General features: G+C 46.2%; 1 protein-coding gene and 1 pseudogene across 1 annotated transcript in view; one reads left to right on the forward strand and one right to left on the reverse strand.

Moving 5' to 3' along the window:
- The window catches only part of LOC144099218 (hepatocyte growth factor receptor-like), a 73556-nt gene that overhangs the window by 33749 nt on the left and 20995 nt on the right, over nt 1-18812 (forward strand). Inside the window, exons 8-9 of the mRNA XM_077632364.1 lie at nt 8175-8311; nt 16510-16701. Of these exons, the coding sequence (XP_077488490.1) occupies nt 8175-8311; nt 16510-16701 (329 nt within the window). The remainder of the gene's footprint in view (nt 1-8174; nt 8312-16509; nt 16702-18812) is intronic.
- LOC144097151 (uncharacterized) lies at nt 416-5614 on the reverse strand (annotated as a pseudogene).

Below are 18812 nucleotides of genomic sequence, written 5' to 3' on the forward strand. Positions count from 1 at the left end.
CATGGCTGAACCACGAGACCGTTCCTAGGATTTTCTCGCGTATGAGATGCGTGTCACCATTGCTAAGAAGCGCCTCTGCTAAATAAGAAAAAGGGAGGTAAATGCTGCTACTAACGATTCTAATTTCATTGCTTTATGATAGTTCAACTCTCTTTATGTGCGCAGCTTTGCGTGAAGTGTTTACAGCGATCGGTCCTCGGAAAGTGGCCCCGTGATGGGACGGTCGCGCACCTTCAGCGCATGGGTGCATTTGCGTGTCTCTTTTTTTTAATGCAAGGGACACACTACATGCCTCCATGCTAATCGTTTCGTAACCTATTAGCGGCACGATTATTTGTGTGCGGACCGGCTATTAAAAGAGCCTACCGATGTGTCGCAGACTTCGGGGTTGTGGTGGCTCTGCGAGACACTTTCCCGCGTGGCACGCGCCTGACATGATTTTGGAGCCCCTGTGGATGTTTTTAGAGGCTCAAGGATGTGTCGCTCTCCTCAGCACAGGCGCGGCTAGACTTCATGGGAATTGTTTAGCAATGTTCGGTTCCACGCTTCCAAGCAAGCAAGCATCGAAGTTGTTCATATGCAGCATGTTTTCTACCTGTTGCTGCCTTATCACTCATAACAGCTACACAGTTAAAATGAAAACGCTTGAAAGAGGTCTGTCTGGCTTCGGATGCCAATTTAAGAGATTAATGAACGGCAAACAAGTTTTTGTAAGAAAACACGAAGTTTCGAAGCCTTACTCTGTTTATTCGTTAAGTTGTTATAGCGGGCGATTGGCAGCTTTGCTTTGAAACACACATACAGTTGACCGCCAGGTCACTGAACTGAAACTACACATCTAGGAAGAGGGGGTGGTTTTGAGGGAGCGATTAATATTTCCCTGCGTCTACAGAACATGCCTTGACTGAAGCAGCAGCCTTGTGCGTGTATTTGGATTGGCCTTCAGAACAATAGCATTGCTAAATTTGGGTTCGATAATCGAGTACGCAGCATGAAAACTGCCGGACGCCTCTGCAAGCCAGATTTTCACAAAAAGTGCTTCAGTGACCCTCTAAGTTGCTTTGCGACATTACAACCCCTAAACCAAACCAAATTTAATTTTGCATATACAAGTCTCTGTTCAATGTAATATATATGCAGTAGTTAAGCATTGCATCGAGTGGTTTTTGAATTCTTTTCTTCGTTCATTGTCCTGCTGTGCAATTTCGCACGAATTCGGTCCTAAGGTAACTTTGAATCACGCTGCTATAAGGCGACTTTTATGTGTGAGATCGTGAACTGTAAATTACAATTTATGATTTGAGACAAACGTGTCACCCTGGAGCAATATGAACCAGTTATTTTAGAACCGTACCAGGGATTCATGCAGCTCAGGTGGTGAGACATCAAAATAGCTCGAAACATAACTACCATACAAACATGTGCGGCAGTTGTGAGCAGTGTGGCAACCTTATACATTCGGCCAAGTTGCTGCCGCCTGAACTTTTGGTTTTTATGATAATCAACAAAAGCAAGTCTCAAGCCCCTCTCCCAAGCTCCCACTCGACGGCCTGCCTTACCCTACTCATGGCCTTGTCGAAGGCAACATGGTGTGGCTGCAGGACGGCACCTCCAAAGGGCTTGTACAGCAACGGCCGCAGTGGATAAGCCGGATCACCATAGGTCTCATATTTGTGACCCATGGTGATCTTCTCGAGATTCTGCTATAACTGCGTCTCTTTGAGGATAGCTGAAACATAGCGTAAATGCACAAACGTATCAGCAACAACTTCGCTGTTTACTGTACGAGGAGCATGAAGAGCTGCCGCTTTACACACTATTATGTCTGACCCAAATAACTTGCAGCACAGTTACGAATGTGTAACGGAAATGTTTGAGTGTTAAACACTTTGAGAGAGTGTGGTGACAGCGGACGAATGCGCAGCCAGAAGGTACGGCAAGAAATAGTAACTACTTGAGCTTTATCTCCAGGGTATAGAAAGAGAGAAACCACTTTCTAAGAAACAGAAGGTACCCATCCTGCTTTATGTCGCCGGCCCCGAAGCAAAAGAAGTTTTCAATACCCTCCAGTGCGACGCAGCGGACTAAGAGCATTACGACAGGCTCATAAAGAAGTTTGAGAAATACTGTACTTCCAGATAAAATGAGACGTCCAAAATGTACATCTTCCGCATAGGGACACAAAAAAGAACGTAAGCGTTTTTTGCCTCATGAGTGGCACGTACAGGACCTGTCAGCAGAGAATGTTGGCAGAGCGTGCCGTCAGAGCATGTCTGCATGAAAACGGCCATGCGAAAAACGAAATTCACTGCAATTGTGGTTTGAACCCAGGCCCTCTCTGTGCCAGGTGGGCATGCAACACACACACCAGAAAGTGCCGTTGGCTCAAGCATGTTAGAGGGACACGAAGTGATCACGTTGTGGTGTGTACGAGAGTAAAGTGTGTTGGGGATGTTACTGATGTTAGAAATCGATGAGTTCCAAAAAAAGTTGCTGACATTAAAACGCAAATGCCTTCGCATTTCTCCAGTGCTGCAGACTGCAGTGCACTGCAATTTTTTATATGCGACGTGGAGCTCAAATCCTAAACTTGCAACTTCAGCAGCCTTGCGGACTCGATGGTCGAGGATCAAATTGTCTTTAGAATCTCTCAAAAAAGCTTCGAGAACGGCTGCTACATGAAGAGGACTTAATGTTAGAAAAAGCGGTCCAATTCTGCAAGACAGCTAGGAAAGCAAATGAACAGCAGAAGGCGTGGAAGAATGCTCATGTTTTTCGGCTACAGCACCAGTCACTCAACATGAAGCTCAACAAGGGGACAGGACCCGAACTTGCAAGCAAGACCTGTCCACGCCTTGTACATCCCAACTATTACCCAATACGGTATAGCACGGAGTAGTTAGCTGCACAAGGTTAACCTTCACTGCACGTAAAAAAGGAAAAGCCAAGAAGAAAGAAGGAGAGTGGAGAGTTAGGAGAAGGAAGAAACGTGGAGGAGGAAGGGGAGTTCGGCTTGCAGAGGCTAGATGGCCAGCGGGAGAGTGAAAAATCTCCAAGATGGAACGGAAGGAGAGGAGCACTGCAAAACCGGTTGATTGCAGTGACTGTAACAACGCTATGAATTAGTCTTTTCAAATTTGAAAAAAAATGTTTCCGGCCGCATGTTCCGTGGGCGATGCCTCGCAGTCACCAGAGTAGAAAATATGTTCAGCTGCCGCAGTGGCTCAGTGGTTATATTGCTCGGCTGCTGACCCGAAAGGGGCAGGTTCGATCCCGGCTGCTGCGGTCGAATTACACTGGAGGAAAACTTCTAGACGCCCGTGTACTGCACGATGTCAGTGCACATTAAAGAACCCCAGGTGGTCGAAATTTCCGGAACCCTTCACTACGGCGTCCTTCATGGCCCGAGTCGTTTTGGGATGTTAAACCCCTTATACGTAACCTAAACCATACCCCGGATACATTTCGCACGAGGGTGGTCAGTGGCCCTTTAAAAGGCCATAAGGGCTGCCATCATTTTCTTCGCTACGATAATAATAATAATTGGATTTTTTGGGGGGGAAAGGAAATGGCGCAGTATCTGTCTCATATATCGTTGGACACCTGAACCGCGCCGTAAGGGAAGGGATAAGAGAGGGAGTGAAAGAAAAAAGGAAGAATTAGGTGCCGTAGTGGAGGGCTTCGGAATAATTTCGACCACCTGGGGATCATTAACGTCCACTGACATCGCACAGCACAAGGGCGCCTCAGCGTTTTTCCTCCATAAAAACGCAGCCGCCGTGGTCGGGTTCGAACCCGGGAACTCCGGATCAGTAGTCGAGCGCCCTAACCACTGAGCCACCGTGGCGGGGCTCGCTACGATGACACTCTACTTTTTAGCATAAGCTTTTACACTCTACTTTTTAGCATAAGCTTTTACACCCTTGGAAAAGTTTGTCAGGGTCAGGGCCGAGTTTCTATGATTTTATATACTACTGGGAATAATCACAATGGGCCGGCAGTTTCTGCTTCCATAAAGCAAGGCTCCTCTCTGTAACATAATAAATATTGTAATATTATGTATTACGAATGGCCTCCTCCATTTCTTGTCGTGACAATGTCTTAATAACACATTACACTAGTTTTCTGGATCTCAGTCCGCCCGTCAATTTTTCTACCCTGTCTTTGTTGTTCTGAACGATGAACAAGAATATATTAGGCTTTACCTGTGCAAACAAACCACTGAATATGAAAATATGGCTAGGGTTTCTAATTAAAACATGAATGAGCAGACTTACCGGCGTCGTGCCGCCGCCTTTTGAAGGGCCCATCAAGATGGCAGACTATGCCGTTGGCACACATCACAGCCTGGTGTTTGTTCATATGGTGCCGCTTGTGCCCGGAGAAGTGCTCCTGCTGCCCCACCGATGGTCTACAAATCTGGCGTGTTGTACCATCGATGAAAGCCCAGCAGTTATGCAAAGGAGCACCTTTTGCATGCACGGCCTGGGAAAGAGAAATTGGGGTGGCTGCAAGCAAAGCTCGCTAAAAGAAACCTTAAAGTGATCACAATAAAATAACCTTTCAGCGTAACCCGTGGTACTCCTAGTTTACTGTAGCATATTGCTTCTGCGATCAGCACCTTCTTGTTACGCTGCCCTCAGGAGAGGTTTCATACAAGCACATACATTCTTGGAGGCTATCATCTACATTGGCAATTTCGTAGGTGCGTCTCTGCTGCTGTTGATGAGGTGGGGTCCCACATATACCGAGGTATTACATAAGGGATTTTAACCCGTTTCACGACATTTCGCGTCCGCACAAGTGCACCTGCCTAGAGATTAAACGCAGCTGCAGAGGAAGGGTAGACATATACTTGCACAGAGGCGCTTGTGCGGACACGAGTAGCATGCTTCAAAGTAATGGCTGACGACACGCCACACTCATCGGAGAACACCGACTGCATGCGCTGTGCTCCAATGGAAAGCGGGACCGCTCGCGCGCTTTTTTCGACAGCAAAAAAAAATCATTCTAAAATGTGCTCTCCGACGTGTTGCGTTAGCCGGCCTTGCTTTGTAACCTTTTTATCGCAAATAACTGATTCCATTAATTTTATTTACAGTCCAAACTTTGCGCGACCATTGCCATATTTCCGCTTCAATGCAGTACTTACCTGGCAGAAGAGCACAAGGGCTTGCAGATTAAGCGACTTGTGGGTGGTCAGGTCGACCAGAAGGTGCGCAAAGTAGTACTCTATGTGCGACAACGTTTTAGACACAATGCTCGATATTACTGAGATGTTCCGGTTGGACATATGCTTCAAGTCGCACAGCAGGTTAGGGTAGCCGAGCCGGCGCAAGGTCATGCACAGCGCTTCTGGGCAGAGACCCTGACCCGCTGCGTACTGTAGACATCGCTTGGAACCAGCAGAGCTGATTCCAGCTCACGCAGTTCCTCCTTTTGAACTCTAAACTTCCTGAAGAAAACTGAACTCCATGGCGTCGATGTTAAGAAAGCCGCGCTCACACAGGTTCTTCCGAGCATGGGGCTCCATTTGAAACCGATACATGGCTTCAATCTCTTTCCATGTGAGTGAACTTAAAAGCAGTTGATCATGAAGCACGCTGTAGGGCATGATGAACGCCTTCGCGCTTCTCACACACACAAAAACGCACAAAAACCTAACACGAAAGCGAGCACCCCTGACTGAACTAACGGTCTCAGAATACGACGGCCTGAAAGAAGCAGCCCAAACGCAACCGCGGCTTGGATTGATTAGTCTTGTCGGATGGAAATGGCATCATTGATTAAAAATCACTTTTATTGTTTACCAGCAATAAAATTAGCAAGTTAACATGTTCACTTTAGAACTGGTGACGTGTTATTTATGTCTTTATTCTGAGCGTAACAATAATTTGTTTTTTTTATGACCGCGGCCATCATCATCATCACCCGGACGTACGTATGCGCCTCGCGTAGACGTATACATCCAGCTAGAACACGTTTGTGGCGGTGATCCGATATCCGCCGAAATACGTCTTAAGGTAATACGGTATACGTCTCCGGTAATCTGTCTACGGTATGCTAAAAACGTCTATTGACGCGGTACGTTCACCTACGTCCGCAAGTACGCCCGCTCGTGCCGTGACTGTCTACGTCGCAAGCCCACCCTTCATCACTAAGGCTGCCTGATGCAGGCTCTCCCTTGCCCTTCCTGGCATTTTGACCATATTTGCATTTACCTTTACAGACCGCTTCTATGTAGTGCTGCTTGCAACCACTGGCTTATTGTAGCCGTAAACCGCCTGACACGTTAAGCCAAAACCGCGGCCCTCCGTGCTGTTACGGCGCTACTACATCTTTAATCTTGCATCACTTCATTCTTTGCCATGGAGCACCCCGGAAACTGCTGAGCGACAGGGGGCGCGTTTCTCATACCGCGATGTCGAATCTCTTCTACACCAATCTAAGATCACTCATCATACCGCGATTACCTACCATCCACTGACGAAATGCTTGATGAAACGGTTTAACCGCACCTTGGAAGACATGCGGTCCACGCATGCGTTTCTTGAGATTATTGGAGCAAGGACCTGATATTACCCTTCGTCACCTGCGCCTACAACACCGCCACGCAGACCCCCAATGGCTTCTCACTGTTTTCTCTACGGGCGAGAACTTCTCTCACCGCTCGATACTGTACTTCCTTACCGGCTTGATGAATCTGAGTGCACAGCCTTCTCAGAAGCTTTCCAGCACGCCGAGGAGTGCCGTCAGCTCGTTCGGTCGTTAACGTCTGCCGAGCAGGGACGTCAAAAATTCTGCTTTGACACCACCCACTCTACTGACAGTTTTGTACCCAGCTCTCTCGTCTGGCTTCGCGTGCCTTCTACCACACCCAGCCCCTCTTCAAAACTATTTTCCAAATATCACGGACTCTACCGCGTCGTAGTGCGCATTTTTCAGTTCAATGAAGTACAATGCTGACCAAGTGACACCAGCGAGAGATCTACCAAGACGTAAGCGCGAGACTGTACAAGTGTGCCGCCTGAAGCACTACTAAAACCCGTGTGTGCTGACTCTTTTACTCGCTAGAATGGGTTCGCCTTCAGCCGGGGATGATTGTAAAAAAGATGGGCAGCTGTGGCAGCCGCATCGCCATCGCATGGCGCGAGATTGTTGCGTTGATGGCCATAGCTCGGATTGCCATTTTTGCTAGATCATAGGCTGTTTTCCCTGGTAATGAACCCTGTAAATCCCTTTGCACTTATTTTAATATGAGGCCTGTTCCCGCTTTTCGCAAAGCGATGCTTGTTGCCATCCAGGACTCTCATACGGGCTCGGTCGCGCCTACGTCTCTGTGTGCGCCTACGATTCTGTGTCAGTGACAATCCTGAAGATTATGCGCCATTATTTGTTTGAACCGTTGTTTCCCTTCTACAGAGAATGGACGACAAGTGCATGTCCTGTTTATTTATGTCGGCAGGAGAGCATTGAATAAACACCATGCACTGTGTCGCTACAGCGTCCCAGCTGTCACATGACATCGTCGCTGCTTCCACCGGCCTTAATAGGAGTGACGTCCGTGAACTACCCCGTTGAGATCTCGAGAATGCAGACCTTTCGAAATTACAGTTTGGCTCAGGACTGAGTCAGGCCAACGTCATCCACATCAGCGCCAGCGTCATTCATGTAGAAAAAGGGCCATTAACTGCAGCGCTGCATACCGTGGCAATCCCGGTGGGATCCAGTGCCGGTTCAGTGCTCAACAGATCCGATGAGAATGGGCGCTTCTAAATGGGTTCTAATCCGTTCTTATAAAACATCTTTTATTTGTCTCTAGGTGGGGCTGCTAACTCAGATGCGTGTTTTTGTGCTGTTGGAAGAACGAAACTATGTACCACTGCATCTTCTGTATAGTAGTGGAAGCACACTGGGGAGGCTTCTATATGCGGTCTTGTAGTGCAGGTTTGTTCTGGAAGCACGTGCCGGGAGTATGTGCGCCGAAGTAATCGAAGTGCTCCGGACACACTGTACCGGCTTTTGTCATGTGTGCCACTTAGTTCTGAGACACGCCGTTAATGGCGTGCTTGACGCAGATTTCGGCCATTCCAGCGGACTCTCCTAGGCCAGAAGTTTTTGTTTTGAAGACGACTTGCGCGTACCATGTACTTTTTTTTTCTTGGTTTCTGCAGGTCGCATCGCTATCAGGAGTGCTGCCGAAATACGGACCAATCGCCGGAGGCACCAACATCACGCTGCGAGGAGTAAATCTTGATATTGGATCAGAAAGAGTAGTGACAGTCGGCGGCAGAAAATGCCGGATTCACAAGTAGGTTTTACCTCTGGCTAAATTGAAAAACCGCTTGAGTCAAAGCACTAATTGAAGTTTTTAACAGAAGGTTCGTTCACCGTGTTTCAGTCAAAAGCCTTCTAACGCTAATGCACTCTTTAGAGCTGCTGTAAGCTGTTGGCCAATCTTTTCGTCTTTATTTTCATGTAATAACGGACGGCTTGCAATCTACCGGGAAAAGTCATTGATAGAAGGCGACCAGGAAGGGCAATTCATCCTCAAAAGCGAACTTTTATATTATTTAGATCCGATAACGACTATGTGCATGTGCTTCTACAGGACTGGGCAGTGTTTTTCGTAAACCTCCTATTAAACTTTTAATAAATGCTACTTTCAACACTGCCCAAACAACTTTGCGGTACAGCACATTGACCAGCGTTCTGAAAAATGTTCTTTTACAAGCAGCTGAGATGTTGAAACCTGTTTATTCATCAATCTTCGCCTAATAATTCATAATTATTTTGACCAATGTATTTCTCATTAATACGTGTGATACTTATGTTCAATCAGCATTCAATCACTGGCATTCATCAAAGGCATTCGTTGTTTCTTGGCAGTGTTTTTTTGTTTTCTCAGAAAACTCAGAAAACAACTGTTTGAAACACTTCAAAAGACTACCAAAAACTACTGCGAACGACTCTGCCTTCTGGAAAATCTTGTCGATAGGTCCAACCGCAACAATGGTCGGTAGTTATTGCATGGTCACTGCATAATCCGGTCGCGTGCATTGATGAGGTTGTGACACCGAGTGCATAAAAACAGCCCTTTACGCACTGCGCTAAAATCGTTGCGTGATAACGTGCTGCGAGGTGCGCTTTATTTTTTAGAAAGCATCCTTCAATTTATAAAAGACAGCTTGCTTGTTTCCTTAGCTGGTGGTCGCCACTGGCCCCCGCACTAACACTAAGCAATCTATGGCGGTTGCCTCGTAGGCTCTTAAGGGGGGATTGAAAGGATAAGTAGGTAACAAAATTATTTTTTTTCTTCGCAGTGGCAGAGCGTGTAATTTTATTGATGCTAGAGGAGGAAACGCTAGCGAGGAGAATGTGATCTTTCCGTGTCTGAGATTTTAAACTGTTGCCTTAGTATTGTGCAGATATCTTGTTTAACTGCCACTTCAACACCTCGACAGTTTGGATGGCCGTATTTGAAGGAGGTTACGAAATTAATGTGTTGTGTTCCCTGTGCTGTGTCCCCTTCTTTGTCAAGTTGTGCGTAGTTGCGCTCTGCTTGTGACAACTTACGAGAAGGAAAGCCCCTATCGTATTCGCCTCACGTACGTTGTCGCAAGCAGAACGCAACTACGCGCAACTTGACAAAGAAGGGCTAGCCATCGTCTACGCGGCGACACACTTTCGCCAGTACACTGCCGGCCGAAAGGTGACGTTTATAACGGATCACCGACTGCTATTGGGCATTTTGGGACCAAAAAAGCCTATGCCGTCGACGTTGTCTCCACGAATGACCCGTTGGTGCATCAAACTCTCAGCGTACGACAACGGTCTGGTCTACCGCAGTGGGAATAAACATCAAAACGCCGATGCACTGAGCCGCCAGCCGCTGGACGCAACTGTTGACGAACCACCTCCACCTGGAGACGTTCTCATGTTCTAAGCACTGCCAGATCCTACGCTTACAGCAGCCACCGTTGCAGCATCTACGCAGAAGTGCGCAGCTCTCCGGCTAGTTTACACAGCTGTTCAACAAAGCAACATGCACAAACTCAAAGGGGACAACTTCGACGCTTACCGCAGGCGAGGTACAGAGTTGAGCACCCATCGCGGCTGCATCATCATTAGGTCTCGAGTTGTGATTCCGAGAGAACTACGCGCACAATCCATGTCTCTCATCCACGCTAGACATAAGGGTATCGTTGCAATGAAAAAGTGTGCCAGCAGCTACATGTGGTGGCTTGGCATTGACCACGACATCGAAACAGTTGTCCTATATTGCAAGCGTTGCCAGTGCAGCCGCAGTGCCCCGCTTAAAGCTCCTCTCCCAGAACGGGCAAAACCAGACACACCCAGGCACACCTTGCACATTGATTTTGCAGGACCAATTGAGGTCGGCACCTTCCTCGTCGTCGTAGATGCCTACATCAAGTGGCTTGAAACACCAAGAAAAACGAAACAGACGACTTCGGCAGCAGCCATTGACAACCTGCGATCACTGTTCGCAACGTTCGGCCTGCCTCGCAAGGTAGTGTCGGGCAACGAAACACCGTTTGTGCTTGCGGAGATTCTCAAGTTTGATCGTGACAGCGGGATCTCATCGGTCACATCAGCCTCCTACCACCCAGCAACAAACGGACAAGCCGAGCGCTACGTGGCCGAGCTAAAACGCGCCCTTGAAAGAGATGACGAATGGATGGATGGAAGGTAGGAGCGTCCCCTTTGAAACGGGGCAGTGGTTGTTGCCACTATGATCAGTATTTTTTCCTTTATTTTTGTTTAACTCTGCTGTAAGTTGTTAATAAAATTCGCCATTTTTTTAAAAAAAACGTCTTCCTACACTTTAAAACTTATGTCACCTCTCTGCTTTTGTGCCACCAATCCTCCAATCGCTTTTTGCTAATTTCCACCACAGATTTATTTACATAACTGTTGTTATCTCTAAACCCTAAGGACTCAGGAAGAGTGACTGTGCCGGCATCGACATCGGGATGGATACCATCACACTTTAAGATGAGGTGTTCTATTGTTTCTACAGATTTACCACACACAGCACATGTGTCATCTTCTTCGTTAAATTTCTTTTTGTAGCTGCGCGTTCTAAGACACCCTGACCTAGCTTCAAAAAGGAGGGCACTGCCTCTTGAGTTATCATAAAACGTTTCCTTCCTAATCTGCCTTTTCCAACATCGATATAGTTCTACACTATGCTTCTTTTCCATTGAATCTATCCAATTTTTACCTTCGACGTTTTTAACCTGTCGTTTAATGCTCTTTCTTTCTCCTTCCTCGTCTCTGGCAAACTTTCTAGTTCGTTTCCGCCACTGTGTGTCAACGCTCTTTCTGTACAGGTATTTAAATACCTTAGCTTCCCAACTGTTATCATCCAATTTCCTCAGGCGTTCTTCGTATAGTACATTACTCTGAGCTTCCCGTGCTTCGAACTTTGCTTAGCCCATATCCCCCTGTACTGCCTCGTTTGTGGTTTTCCCGTGGGCACCTAGTGCTAATCTTCCAACAGTTCTCTGATTTACTTCTAATCGCGAATGAACTTCAGCCCTTAAGGATTCCCGAAAGTAAGCCCAGGCACCATTATTCCTTTCCAAATATCTCTAAGGACTTCATACCTGTTGTACCCCCGCAATGCCCTATGTTTTGATTATCCCGGCATCTCTTCGCCCTTTTGCTATGAGAAACTGTTCGTGCTTTTCCGTGTACATATGCTCTTTTTTTACCCATACCCCGAGATATTTGTATTCGGCCACTCGGGGTATTTCATGGCCTTGTATTGTAAGCTCCTGATCAGTTGTGCCGTTGAAAACCATCACACCTGACTTAGGTGCGCTAAAACTGAAACCGAGACGGTCTCCTTCGTCTCCACAGCAATTCACCAAAGTTTGCAAATCTTCCTGGCTATCTGCTAACAGTACAATATCGTCCGCATACATTAAACCCGGTAGTTGTTGCACAACAACATTTCCGCCTAATGTGTATGACAGATAATAACCTAGATTGCTTCCTTGTAGCCTTCTTTCCATACTTATCATATAAAGCATGAACAGTAGCGGTGATAGAGGACAACCTTGCCTTAATCCTTTGTGTATCTGGACAGTTGCTGTACTCTTAATTCCTCCCCATGTTATTTCAACTTCATTTTCTCGATATATTTCCTGTAGAAAACTAATTACCTAATGACCGACACCTTCACCTTTTAATACGTTCCACAGGAGTTCCCTGTTCACGTTGTCGTATGCACCGCTTATGTCCAGGAAGGCTAAATACATAGGTCTGGTTTCCGCCTTAGCTATTTCTATACACTGGGTAAGCACGAAAAGGCAATTATCTAAGCGCCTACCACTTCTGAACCCGTTCTGAAGTTCTCCGGCTATTCTATTACTGTCTACCCATGACTGCATTTTTATTTTCACCGCCTCCATCGCCAGCCTGTATGTAACTGATGTTATCGTAATCGGTCGGAAGGATTTTATGTTCGTCTTATTGCCTTTTCCTTTATAAATCAAATTCATTTTACTCTGTTTCCAGCTGTGCGGAATTTGCTGATTTGTTATGACTGCCTCCAATTCTTTTATCGGCGTTTCTTTGCCTCTTGGGCCAAGTTCATTAATTAGCTTGATTGGAATTTCGCCGATCCCTGCGGACGTACATCTTGGAATATTTTCTTCCGCCTTTTTCCAGTTAAGATTCGTCAGTTCCACGCTGTGTTCTATTGTGCTGTCCTGTGTTGCTCCCATATTTGGGGTGAGTCCTCTATCGTCTTTCTTAAATGCCTCAGCTATAACTGATGAAATGTAGTTCACAGCGTTATCTCCCTCTAAACATTTTCCCTCGGCATCGTGAATCTGTTCCTGCTTTCTGTGATTCGCGTGGCCCTGCCAGCTTATATGGTTCCAGAATTTCCTTGGCCCCCTTTAGTTGCATCGCGAACTTCAGCCAGCCGGCGATCAGAGGACTGCTTTATTTTAGTCTGGACGAGGACCTGCACTTGCTGCTTCTTTTGTCGATAAATTACCCATTTTCGGCCTATTTCCTCTTTAGATAACTGCGCCCTCTTTGCTTCTTTGTGTTCACGTGATTCCAACCGTCGTTGTTGGATGGCCTCCCTAATTTCCTTATTCCACCAACTTCGTGGCTTCCTCTTTCCTCTTCAGCGGTTTACTCCTTTTACTTGTTTTATTATTGTACTAATGAGTAGTTCTAACTTATAATATCCCTCTTTTCCACGGGATGTGTCTCTATTGCTTCCTCTATGAAGGCCGCTATTTGCGCTATTTGTTCGTCATTTAATTTTGCGCACTCTTTTTGACTCCCCTTCATTTCTCTTTTGAGCAGGGCTCGAAACTGTAGACTAATCCGCTTATGATCACTACCGAGGCTGTACCTCCCCTCTTCGTCTATTTCCATCATTTCGAGCTTGCTATACATCCCCTGCGAGATTACGCAGTAGTCAATGGTTGTTTGCCTGTTACGGGATTCCCACGTGATTTGTCCCTCACACTTAGTTTCTCTATTTACAATAACTAGGTTGAGTCGCTCACAGAAGTCTAGCATCAACTTCCCGTTACAATCTGTGTATCCATCCAGATCCTCGATGTGGCCATTCATGTCCCCCAACAGAATAATATCGGCGCCTTCTTCAAACTGCTTTATATCGTCATTGAGACAATTAACTAGATTCGTGTTCCTATGCCTGCATTTGTCCCCTGTCCCTAAATAAACTACTCCTAGACATGCCCTTTTACCGGCAATTGTACCCGATACCCAGACATGTTCTTTGCAAGTTGACTTTATTCTTTGGCAATTTGCTGCTTGATGTATCAGCATACCTACTCCTCCTCCCTTCCTCTCCGTTGTTGTTCTGTTGTTCCCTTCCCAGACGTAGCCATAAATAAATGGTGAGTCTTCTAGATCCCTGAGATGTGTCTCGCATAGCGCGTATACACCTACTTCTTCGTCCTTCAACTGCTGTTCTATCTCTAGCCACTTCGCTCTCTTCCTACCGCCTTGCATGTTTATGTACCTGATCCTGGTGTTAAATTTCTTTTTTGTAGTTTTCTTCCTGGACCTCCTAGTGTTCATTTTATTGGAGTCAGCCTCCATTGCTACACTTTCTACTTTGCTTCTACCTACCCCTATGCCCTGAGCTGCAGTGGACCCCCTAAAAAAGCTACTGCCCGGCCTGCCAGGCACCATACTATCCCGGCTCCTAGCCTTCTATTAAAGTGGATGCCATCTCGTGTAAAGCCTCCGCCAAAGCGTGCTCTATGCACTTCCCTGTTTATGTGTGCCACTTCAAAGCTTTTCTCCTGGCTTAACATCCATATCTCCCGATTAACAGCCACAACGTCCTTGGCAATTTCTCCGTTCCGTCCTTGCACTTCCGGAACTGTGCACACCACGATCTGGACTTGCTGTGCTATCGTCCTTAAATCGTCAACTCCCTCCGATAATCTTTCCACTACTTTTGCGGCTTCACCATTCAAGACATCATTTAGTCCCGCCGCTATCACTACCAAATTGCGCTCTTCAACGTACTTAGAAAGTTCATTTTTGATCTCTCTCAGTACTGCGTCCATCTTCCTTCCTGGGAATGCCCCGACTGCTACCCACTTATCACCCTTTACACGCTCCATTATAGCTCTTTTGCACCTGCTCATATTTGAGTCACCCCCGATAAGCACTTGGGTATTCCCTTCCTCCCTCCTAACTTCCGGTTAATTATGCCGCCTCTTATCTGTGGCTGCGACCCCATTCCTGGAAGTTAGCTTGTTCCCATTCTCTCCATACAGGATCGCTGCAGCGCCGCCTTGCGCGCTTTCTCTTCAAGCAGCACACGACAGTTCAGAGCACAACGGGCCAGACACCAGCGAAAATGATGTTTGAGCGCGAAATGCGAACCCAGTTCACAGCCATCCTCCCCGAGCCGAAAGCGGAGACGTTCAGGGAAGAAAAACCAATTCCGCGCTGCGGAACGCTTCATGAGGGGCAGCGCGTCCTCGCCGAGCCAGTTTCTCAAGAAGCCACGCTGGGAGGAAGCTACGATTGTCAAACGCATAGGCCTGCGCTCTTGGCTCGTCAACATACATGGAACAGTAGCACGCCGACACCTCAACCAGCAGCGTGGATTTACGACGCCTGCTGGCAGCGGTCCGGCATCTGAGAAAACACGAGTACTATCGAACCACATAGCCTGGCACCTCCCCCGGAAGAAAAAACTTCGCCCAGGGCAGACCTAGAAGTCACGTCGACCAATAGCCAGCCTTCAAGTGGTTCTCCCCCGAGCGCACAAAGCCAGTGCAGCTCGACGCGTCCGCGCAGACTCCCTGCACACTACCACGCAACTTTCTAAGTATGAAGGAAGTGTTGTGTCCCTTGTGCTGTGTCCCCTTCTTTCTTTCTGTTCTGTGTCACCAGTGTTCTTTCCTAACTGCCACTTGCCCCTCTTCGAGCGCCGTCGCAAGATGCCCTCCACGGCGGGCCCCCACGCCCTCTTGTTCTTGGAAGCCACTCCCTCGCGTAGACGCCCCACCGTCCCCTCTGTCCTTCGGGCGGCCAGCACGGCTTCCGCCTCGGACGACGCTGGTCGCACCCTGTTTAGTAGTAAATAAACAGTGTAAAATTACCGCGTCTTTTGCTGCATTGACAACTACCGGACACGACAAAATGTAATGTTTGTGAGGAAAAATCTATAAGCTATATTAGGAGTTAAAAGAAAGTCTGACTATACGCGCTTTAAAAACAAAAAGCCAAACAGGCTGGTCGATGATAAGTCTCACATGAGAGCCTAACTGAACATGTTTCCCGGAGGATATTATTTGCACCTGTCTTTGTTAGCAGCCACAAACCAAGCACGTATGCCAGGAAAAGCCCGCTTTGAGTCATGGGCTCTGAAGATGTGCGTCGGAGGATGTGTTAACTGCCTGCTATATGGTTCTCGACATATGTGCTTCATTGCGTCGAGAACAAAGAGATTCCACTGAGACGACGTGCAGCCTTTATCACAAATATATAGCCCACCTGGGTTTGCTTCAGGGCGATGTCGCGGGCCTTGTTTTACATCGATGCCATCACCGCTCCAAATCTCTCGAAGATGGGAGAAAGTGTAGTCGACAGCTCTCCAAAGCTTAAAACTTTTAGATGGGCTGAGAGCTATATTACAAGGTACGAAATACACTTTTTGGGCTGCATATAGTTGACAAGAGCGGTACGCTCCTCTCTAAAGGAAGATAACGCAGTCCGCTCACAAAAGGTGACCCAGAATAGACATCTTTATAGAATAGAAAGGCTGTACCGCAGCTTCAAAGCGCACCTTTGCCTTATTGCGATGTTTTTTGCTAGTTTGAAAAATGTATAAAGTGTTGATTTTGGAACGCACATCGTTATTTCAGCCTGGGATAATTTCAACGGAGTTTTGTGTTTCACTGAGTGATAAAAGGTCGATTATCTTTTGAGTATACTTTTTAAACCTTGATTTTTATCTCACCGCAGGGTCTACGAAACGCTCCTGGAGTGCTCAACTAGCGCTGTAGCCGCTGACCAAATACATCAGGAAATGCAAGTAACTGTGGCTATAGACGGTGTCAGTATCCCGTATACTTCTAACGACAGTCTGGGCACTACATTTACCTACATGCCAAACCCTGTCATCGAAAACATCAGTCCAAGGCGGGCAAATTACGGGTATGTGATCAAGTACGCTTAGGTGTTAAACAACTGGTTCAGCCGAACAAGCTTCCTGATGTGCTGAGGAGCCGCTGCGGTGGCTCAGCGGTTATGGCGTTTGGCTACTGACCCGAAAGACGCGGGTTTGATTCCTGCAGCGGCGGTCGAATTTCGATGGAGGCCCGTGTACTGTGCGATGTCAGTGCACGTTAAAGAACCCCAGGTGGCCCAAATACCCGGATCCCTTCACTACGGCGTCGGTCGTAGCGTGAGTCACTTTGGGATTTTAAATCCCCCTCAATCATTAACGATCATGTACCGAGGAAGGTTTTACTGCACCAAATTCACGGTCAATATTTTTAACGCTGTGTAATCTGTGAAAAAAGAACGACCCACAAAGTTTTGCATATTGTGAGAAAACACTTAGGATATTAAAGTAAGTCAGTCAGTCAGTCAGTCAGTCAGTCAGTTTTTATTTGCAGGAAAATCGCATCATCCTGCGGGTGGCAGAGACTAAAGGCATGGTTGCCTGACGAGGTCTCTGCCCCCGTAACAAAAGTAGCAACCTACAGCAGTACAGCAGAGAGCTGGTACAAAAAAGAGAACCTGCGTTACAGATAGTACACGCATACATACAACATATGGCTGTATTTAAGCACTATGTACAGTTTTTTAAAATCACATTGAAGATTCACTCAAATATCACAAAAACACGTAAAAAGAAGTCAACAATTGAAAACAAAGTTTACATTTATCATTTTTACTTAACAATCCCATCGGGAAACAGAATTGCCCGCAGTTCACGTTTGAACATTTTTCTGGGTAGGCAGAAATCTAAAATAGAAGCAGAGTTATTTAACATGTCTATTACTTGATATTCCAGATCTTGCTTTCCATAATTTGTTCTGATATTTTTATTTCTGAGTTTGGGGTTACGAATATCATATTGAGCCAAAACAGGTGTGTAAACACTGTGAAGTTTCTTTTTATATATTTGCTGTCCCAGTATCCATATATAGACTTTACTTGCTGGTAAAACATCAAATCTGGGAAAAAGTGGTTGCGTCGACAACACTCTAATAGGGCCGGTGTGGTTCACAAAAATTCGGAGGACACGTTTTTGCAGCAGTTGTAGCCTATCATATAGTTACCCTTTGTCGTTGTTCCCCAGACCAGAATGCCATACAAAAGTTTAGAATAGAACAGGGAGTAATATAATGATTGCTTTAGCCACAGAGGTAGAAGAGAAGCTATTTTTCTAATACATCCAACAGACTTCGTAAGTTCGGACAGCAGATGATTAACATGAGGGGTCCAAGACAACTCTTCACTAAACCATACCCAAAGGAACTTTTGCACACTTACTTGTTCTAAGATATGTCCTCTGTACTGTAAGTTAATTATTTTTTATGCTTATTGATTGGCTTAAATATCATGTACTTCGTTTTTACTGCATTTAACTGAAGTTTGTTGTGTTGCAACCATGTGGATAAATCATTTAAATACTGAATGGCCGATTGCTCAATGTCATACAGTGTTCTACCTGAAAAGAATAAACTAGTGTCGTCTGCAAACATGGTTTTTGTGGGTGTTCTCTGTAGCTCCGCTATGTCATTCACATACAAAAGGAAAAGTAGCGGGCCTAATATCGAACCTTGCGGGACACCTAGTTTAATGTCAAGTTGTTTTGAAGAAGTACAGTCTATTTTAACAAAGTGACGCCGAAACGATAAGTAGCTCCTGATAAGGTCCAATGTGATGCCTCAAAATCCATAGCAATCTAAATTTATAGCTAAGATTTCGGGCTCATCGGAATCAAAACCTTTGCGTAGATCGAGAAATATTCCTAAGGTGAAGAGCTGATGTTCAAAATTTCTGATTATTTGCTCCCTGATTTCTGATTATTAAGTCCCTGGATGTTCTCTTCTAGAAACGTTAGGCTTATTAGCGATAAAGCCGACAGAAGTTCTCAAGTTTTGATGTACAGAACTGATATGAAACATGAACAAAAATCAAAATTAGAAGTGGGGATGTCAAACATTCAGAAGTGAAGTAAGGTCAGAAATCCTCACAGGCGGAATAAAGTACTGCCATTCATTCCAAGCTTGACTATCCATAAGCAGGACGAC

This window comes from Amblyomma americanum, chromosome 7 (assembly GCF_052857255.1).
Source record: "Amblyomma americanum isolate KBUSLIRL-KWMA chromosome 7, ASM5285725v1, whole genome shotgun sequence".
NCBI classification, from domain to species: domain Eukaryota; kingdom Metazoa; phylum Arthropoda; class Arachnida; order Ixodida; family Ixodidae; genus Amblyomma; species Amblyomma americanum.